General features: G+C 39.3%; 1 protein-coding gene across 3 annotated transcripts in view; it reads right to left on the bottom strand.

Annotated features, from left to right (window-relative positions):
* RBMS2 (RNA binding motif single stranded interacting protein 2) overlaps nt 1-1,342 on the bottom strand; it is a 61,648-nt gene extending 60,306 nt beyond the window's left edge. For 2 of the 3 annotated variants that reach the window (XM_067697010.1, XM_067697011.1), the window contains exon 1: nt 6-215. In XM_067697010.1, coding sequence (XP_067553111.1) covers nt 6-71 — 66 coding nt within the window. In that variant the 5' untranslated portion in view covers nt 72-215. Of the gene's footprint in view, nt 1-5; nt 216-991; nt 1,060-1,186 lie in introns of those variants that run through there. The other variant, XM_067697012.1, reaches the window with a different exon arrangement.
* Nucleotides 1,343-7,906: the final 6,564 nt, after the last annotated feature.

The following is a 7,906-nucleotide window of genomic DNA, read 5'->3' as shown; positions in this document are numbered from 1 at the left end:
CCTACCTTCTTGTTGTTTTTGTTATAGCCAAAAGTCGAAATCCCAGGCCTGGAAGTCACTGATAGCAGCATTTTCTCTTTAATGTTAGGAAGCTAAGAGACAGAAGAGGGGAAGAAGGAGAGGGAAAGGGAGAGGAAAGAGAGAGAGGGAGAGGGAGGGAAGGAGGGAGGGAGGAAGAGAAGGGAGAGGGAGAAAGGAGGGGGAGGAGAAAGGGGGAGAGAAGGAGGGGGGAGTAAAGAATGAGCTAGGGCTGCTTGTTTACGTCACTGATAGAACTTAACCCCGAGTCTGAGTGAGGCTCTTCCACTGGGTCCTAATGCCCAAGATGTTTTTTTGGTTTTTTAGTTTTTTGTTTTCCCCCACAGGCTTAGCAGTTAAAGCAAAAGAAAAGTTCTTAAGTCTACCCCTTTCAACTCCATCACCTTTCCTATGTGAACAAGTTCAGATTCCCATGAAAAAATGAGGGTATTTTCTCCTTAGATCTCAGCTATAAGAAGATTCCAATCTTGATTTTAAAGGGGCCACTGGGACACTGCTTTGGAGAACATGTGAAGAAAATCACAGTACTGAAAAAGAATATGTGGGGTGAGCTCAGGACTTACCCCCCACTTTATATTTAGAGCGACCTTAACACACAAAGAAAGAACAAACAGAAGAGCTCACCAAAGAGCAGAAACAAGCAAAACAGAGGATGGGAAATAACTAGTTTCAGATCCTTGGATAGTTTTACTCCTCTTAGGTTATGCTGATGGGCTGATGCCTCTTAATCCTTTTCAGATTCTCCCAGCTATGACTTAGTACTTGAGAAGGAATTTTCAAACTGGACTATGTCATGAAACTTGGTGCCTAGTGCTTTCTTTTTTCTTTCCCCCAGCTTTATTGAGATATAATTGCCTAGTGATTTCTTCAATTGTAAGCTATCTTATTTGAATCTTTATCCCACTATTTCCTAGTCTTCAAGGTCTATGAAGCTGAACAATTAGTTACTCACCCAACCTGAAATTTATGCCCAAGCTGAAGTTCACAGAGTTGGGATGTCTGCTTCAAGCTGTCTGTGAACTGTAGAAAAAAATAAATAAATAACTATTTTAAAAACATATGCTTCACAGAGAAGAAAAATACAAAGTTCTTAGGAAAGAAGAACATTAATTTAGAGTCAAGAATTGAACACAGTTGCAACACTCACCTCTAATACTTTCAAAGGAATGTCCTGTAGAAGGTACCTTAACAATAAAAGAAACTTGTTGGAAAACAAAAATTTAAGAATGATACCCAGTAATTTACCAATCCAGTCGAAGTAGAACAGGGATATAGAATGAAAGCCTTCAAATCACTTCTTAAGGCCCCCTCACAGCCATAGTGGATATTCTAAATAATAAATTAACCCTGTCTGCTTTGCCACAAAAAACATTAAGCCCAAACCGTCCCTTAAATGAAGTCCCAGTCTCTATTCTAGTTTTCCTGTCACCTTTTTGCTATAATAATGGGACAGACAGTACCAACAGTCTGCAGAGTAAATATACACATACCATACCCCCAATCTCTAACTTTCATTTCCAATAGGACAGGAAGTTCCTGCTCAGCTCAAGGGACACAGGAAGGGTGGGAACAGCCTCAATGTGGGAACTGCAACTGAGATTGGAAGCACAGCAGCCAAATGCAGTCAATAAATCAATAAAGGCATCTCTCAGTGATACCATATTTTTTTAAAGTCCCTTTTCTGCCCTCAGAGATTCTCATTCATGATATGCCAAGTTATCATTGCCATTTAGGTCCTTGGTTGATGTCTTCTCCCTAAGCCTAACAATGTGGTAAAAACCCTTCATTTTTAAGGCCTGATTTATAATGGGATTTATAATAGCAGTCAACCTAATTTAATTTTTTAAAACTTCTAATATTCTCAACGTGTTGTGTTCTCTTACTGTATTCCTTAACGCTCAATGATATCTTAGAATTTAATATAGTTAAAACCGTAAGTTTTAGAGAGAAGCAGACATGAGTTCAAATTCTGACACCACTGTTAGTTACTGTTTATGTAACTTTAGGCCAAGTTACTTAACATCTCTAATTTACTCATTTCCAAAATGGAGATAATACCTACTTCATTTGCCTTTGGAATCAAATCTAAGTTCTGATTTGGTCCTGTCACTCACAAGCTGAGTGACACTGGGAGAATTACCTCATGTCTGAACCTTCTCTCCTCTGTAAAATATACAAAATAAATAGTCTCTGCTTCCTAAATTGTAGTGAAATGAAATAAGGCAATGTATATAAAGCCCTTAGGCAGGTATCTGGCACTTGGTACACATTCAACAGATGTTAGCTCCATTTTGATTAATTACCCTACTGTCTCCCAGTGTATCCCTCTGGGTATTGTATAACCCAGATTTTATGATCTGAAGTGAACATTTCCAAAAACTAGTATCTTAGTTACATTCAAAAGATCATACTAGGACTAGGCAGGCGAAACTATATAAGTGAAAATACTGAATAAGAAATTTCAGAAATCACCCAATCCAATTTCATTTCTCTGCCTTCTAGAAGCAAACAATCCGATTATTTGTAAATTCTTTTCATAACTCCCAATCTCTTGGAAATTGGTGGATCATCTCTTATCTCTAGGAAAAAAAGGAAACAAAATAGTACAGAATCAAAGTACACTAGACAAGACATCCCAGCTCCCATTTCTCTAGAGTCCTACTACTCTAAGAAATTGAAATAGATCTAGAAAAAGTAGAAAGTATCAGAAGGGAGATAAAGAACGATCCAATTGGGACTTCCCTGGTGGCGCAGTGGTTAAGAATTCGCCTGCCAATGCAGAGGACATGAGTTCGAGCCCTGGTCCGGGAAGATCCCACATGCCGTGCAGCAACTAAGCTCGCGTGCCACAACTACTGAGCCTGCACTCTAGAGCCCGCGAGGCACAACTACTGAGCCCATGTGCCACAACTACTGAAGCTCTCATGCCTAGAGCCCGTGCCCCACAACAAGAGAAGCCACTGCAATGAGAAGCCCGCGCACCACAACGAAGAGTAGCCCCCGCTTGCCGCAACTAGAGAAAGCCCGCGCGCAGCAATGAAGACCCAACGCAGCCATAAATAAATAAATAAATTTATTTTAAAAAAAAAGATCCAATTAAATAAATTCTATTTTATAAATTCTATATAAATAAATTCCATATGTATTTACTAATACAAAAACCTGTATGTTTATACTCTGATTATAAGTTTAGGGCCATAAAAGTAAAATGACCCAGATTGGTGAACTGATGCCAAAGGTCAATTATGTCAAAGAGCACCAACAGGACTGGAAACTACAACCTTTACTATGGTAAGTATATTTTTAAAGGAGGTGATGGAATCTTGTGGAAGTGACAGAGAAGGTAATGGAGTTCTGTGGTTATATTCAGGAAGTATATGAGAAGAGGAAGAATCCTATTTCTTCCAGTGTGTTTACTTTGATCACCACCCCCCATCTGCTTTGCCCGTTATATTGCTTACATTTTTCCAGATTTAGTCAATGCCTCTCAAATTCTTGGTTCTCTTGAGCCCAGCACCCAAAAGTTGTTTTGAGGGGAAAAAGTAAAATAAGTTATTTGGAACATCTCTTGGACGGAGACATTTATACCTCAGATTCAATATAGACTGGTTTGTGATTTCTCCAGAAAAACTGTAACAGGGAAGAACAAATCTGACTCCATGTTGGACCTGTTCCTTTTACTTTAACCTTTGTATTCTATTGCTTTTGCTACAAGTTAAGAATGTTGCCTATAGCCTGAAATATACATGACAGCCCATTCTCAAGGCTCTGACCTTTAAAGGCATAAAACTTTTCCATTCCTACAGAGATAAAAAGTTGCAGAACAGAGAATAACATTTGTCATGTTGGAGGTTTACAGGAACAATATGACCTGACCTACCTGGACAGATGCAAGAACAAAGGATTCTGACACGAAGAAGTTTGCAGCAACCAACCACACCCCCTCCCCTTTGAGTAAAAAAGAAGCCTAAATTCCAACTTGGGTAAGATGGTTCTTTAGGACACTAGTCCACCACTTCTCGGTCTGCTGTCTTTCCAAATAAAGTCACTATTCCTTGCCCCAACAACTTGTCTCTCAGTTTACTGGCCTGTCCTTTGGCAAGCAGCACGAGCTTGGACTTGGTAACAAAACAACACTTTTAAGTATGTGTCTCAGGTACAGAGCAGTTGGGGTCAGATCAACCCTGACTTGTACGTTGAAAGATGACTGCATGCAACTATTGGGCCCTCCACATCAGAGTGGAGAACTCAAGGAATGTATTACCTGCAGATATGCCAGACCCTAACTATAGGACTAGAGCCAGGCTGATGTAGCACATGTGTCTGCCAGCAGTGAGACAGGACCAAGTTTGTTAGTGGAGCTCTGAATATGGTTCAGAGACCTGAATAAATATATTAGGGCCAAGGGTTTTTTTTTCCCCAGCTATTCATATTCTCTGTGGGGATTTCCCTGGCAGTCCAGCGGTTAAGACTCCGCGCTCCCACTGCAGGGCGTGCGGGTTTGATCCCTGGTCAGGGAACTAAGATCGTGGCCAAAAAATATACATATATATATTTCAAATAAATATATAATATAAATTTATATTTATATAAATATATGTTATATATATATATATATATATATATATATATATATATATATATATTCTCTGTGGATTATCTTTCCTCCCACTGATTAACTTTTGTGCCCAAAAGTCTAGGTCATGAAAAAAAACCAAAAAGTTCAATTTATTTAATGGTAAAGAGATGAGGTAATGCCTTAAGAAGAAGTTAAAAAAAAAAAAAAAGTTTAACACATCAGCTTCCTTAAGTAGGAAAATTTAAGGATCTGAATCAAACAACTAGAAAAGCTTAGCCCTGTCCCCTTCGAATGTAGGATGGAATGACAAAATTGGTCTAAAACTAGAAACTGGGAAAGTTTGGCCTCTCGACTCCTTGACTTAACTCATTGGAAAACAGGGGAAAAGACAGGCAACTCTGAAGAATTATTTATCTCATACCCTGGATATCAGTGCTAATAGTATATTCTCCTCTTCTATAACAACAGATATTTCTGGCCAAAACTTACTACAGAGAATATCCTAACAAAATTTTCAAGTAGACTTTTCCTTTGCCAGACACTAAAGAAATAGAGGAATCAAATCTTCTAGAATCACTGGACCAGAAAATTAGTATAATGTAGAAAGAAAAGATTAGACTGGTTTCTATGCATACCCAGAATGGACTGCATTGATGGGTAATATTATAGTCTCCAAATGTATGTTGCCTTTACACTTGAGACATTAATTTTGTTTGGCTTCAGCTATCCCTAAAATAAATAGCTCAGATGATCCCCATAAGCGTCCACAACTGAACTGAACAATTAGAACCAAATGAAATGGCTGCTTATGTAGGTTAAATATAAATCTTTTCAAATAGTCAAATACTGGTAATTTCATATGGTTAAATCTAACACTGCAAGAAGGGTGAGACTGTGGAGATGATAATGAGTCAGAATACTGATGAATTGGATAGTTCCTTTCCTTTGTCCTCTCTTATTTTCAGATTGAAAATAAAAAAACCCGGAAAGGTAAACTCACTTGCATAAGGTCATAGGGGTCAAATATCTGAAACCAGAATCCAGACTTTCTGTCTCAATTCAACATTGTTCCCATACTAATCTGATTTGACTGTAAAATTTAGAATTCTGATATATATATCTTTCGGGGTCAGAAATAATAAAGAAATAATCCTAGGATTTCAGAGGTGAAAGTTCAACCATTTTCCTCAAATCAGCTTTTTATCTTAAGTGTTAAAGCAGTGATACCTAATATTTTGGCCTATTCTTTTTTTTTTTTTTTTTTTTGCAGTACGCGGGCCTCTCACTGTTGTGGCCTCTCCCGTTGTGGAGCACAGGCTCCACACGCGCAGGCTCAGCGGCCATGGCTCACAGACCCAGCCGCTCCGCGGCATGTGGGATCTTCCCCGACCGGGGCACGAACCCGGGTCCCCTGCATCGGCAGGCGGACTCTCAACCACTGCACCACCAGGTAAGCCCCAATTTCTTTTAAGTATCTCCAATGGGAAAGTGAATCTCAATGAACATTAAGAGAACACTGCCACCGCCTGGATAATATAGGTCATGCACCCTTTAGCAAATACCAGGAAGAGAAAGCACAGAATTTGTAAGTAGATCAGAACTTTGAAATTTAAACCCAGCTCTATCATTTGCTGTGTTAAATTGGAAAATCTCAATCTTTTAAAACATCAGTTTCCCCTTCTACAAAATGGGCATAGTATCTGTTCTATTTCTCAGGGATAATCATGACAGTCAAATTAGATAATGACTGTAAAAGTACTTTATTGATTACAAAGCATTTTCCAAGTGTGAGACCACAGTTGATATTTACTATGCCATGTTGAGTATAACAAATCCATCTTTTTTTTATTGAATATTTTATTAACGTAATAGTTGTCTAAACAAATCCATCTTATTCCTTACCGCAAATCTAAGTAAATAACCTTCAGCTTGAGAGCCAACTCATAAATTTTAGATGCCTAATGGCAAATTTCTTTCTTTATATGTTAATGTGGACTATCATTAACTTATTGAAATGTGTTGTTGAACAGAAAAATATGTTAAAATTAAAACTACTTAGAGATACCATTTCTCACCTACCAGACTGGCAAAAATCCAAAAGCTTGACAACAAACTGAGTAGTCAAACAAGTGGGAGAGACTGTAGTAAAAAGGCTGTCATATATTGTTCGTGGAAATAGAGAATAGCATAACTCCTTTTGCACTATTTAGCAAAATTACATATCATTTTACCCTTCAACCTAACAGTTCTACTTCTAGGAATATATTCCAAAGATATAATGGCAAAAATAAGAGAAAACAATATGTACAATGCATATCCAGACCAGTAAGCAAGGAAGCTATCAAAGAATACTGGGGTTGTTTTACTGCACACTTTAAATTCGTAATCTTAAAAAATGAGATTTGAATTTTTATTGAGTACCTTTAAAAAGGTAGCATCAGGGGCTTCCCTGGCGGCGCAGTGGTTGAGAGTCCGCCTGCCGATGCAGGGGACGCGGGTTCGTGCCCCGGTCCGGGAAGATCCCACATGCCGCGGAGCGGCTGGGCCCGTGAGCCATGGCCGCTGACCCTGCGCGTCCAGAGCCTGTGCTCCGCAGCGGGAGAGGCCACAGCAGTGAGAGGCCCGCGTACAGCAAAAAAAAAAAAAAAAAAAAAAAAAGGTAGCATCAAAATTATAAAATTAGGGCTTCCCTGGTGGCACAGTGGTTGAGAGTCTGCCTGCCGATGCAAGGTACACGGGTTCGTGCTCCGGTCCGGGAAGATCCCACATGCCGCAGAGCGGCTAGGCCCGTGAGCCATGGCCACTGAGCCTGCGTCCGGAGCCTGCACGTCCGGAGCCTGTGCTCTGCAACGGGAGAGGCCGCAACAGTGAGCTCAAGGCCCGTGTACCGCAAAAAAAAAAAAATTATAAAATTAACATCTGTTATGAATCATATCTAAAACTGGGTATAAACAGAAATTTTATTTCCTGATTTAATTTCAGGGGAACTAATGTTTAGGAAAGCTATTAGGTGAATGTTTGTTTATTTATTTATTTTAATACAGCAGGTTCTTATTACTCATCCATTTTATACACATCAGTGTATACATGTCAATTCCAATCGCCCAATTCATCACACCACCATCCCCACCCCCCCGCGGCTTTCCCACCTTGGTGTCCATACAATTGTCCTCTACATCTGTGTCTCAACTTCTGCCCTGCAAACCAGTTCATCTGTACCATTTTTCTAGGTTCCACATATATGCGTTAATATACAATATTTGTTTTTCTCTTTCTGACTTACTTCAC

The sequence above is a fragment of the Pseudorca crassidens genome, chromosome 11 (assembly GCF_039906515.1).
Source record: "Pseudorca crassidens isolate mPseCra1 chromosome 11, mPseCra1.hap1, whole genome shotgun sequence".
Taxonomy (NCBI): Eukaryota; Metazoa; Chordata; class Mammalia; order Artiodactyla; family Delphinidae; genus Pseudorca; species Pseudorca crassidens.
Note: the sequence above shows the minus strand (reverse complement) of the source record. Positions and strands in the feature narration are given on the sequence as shown.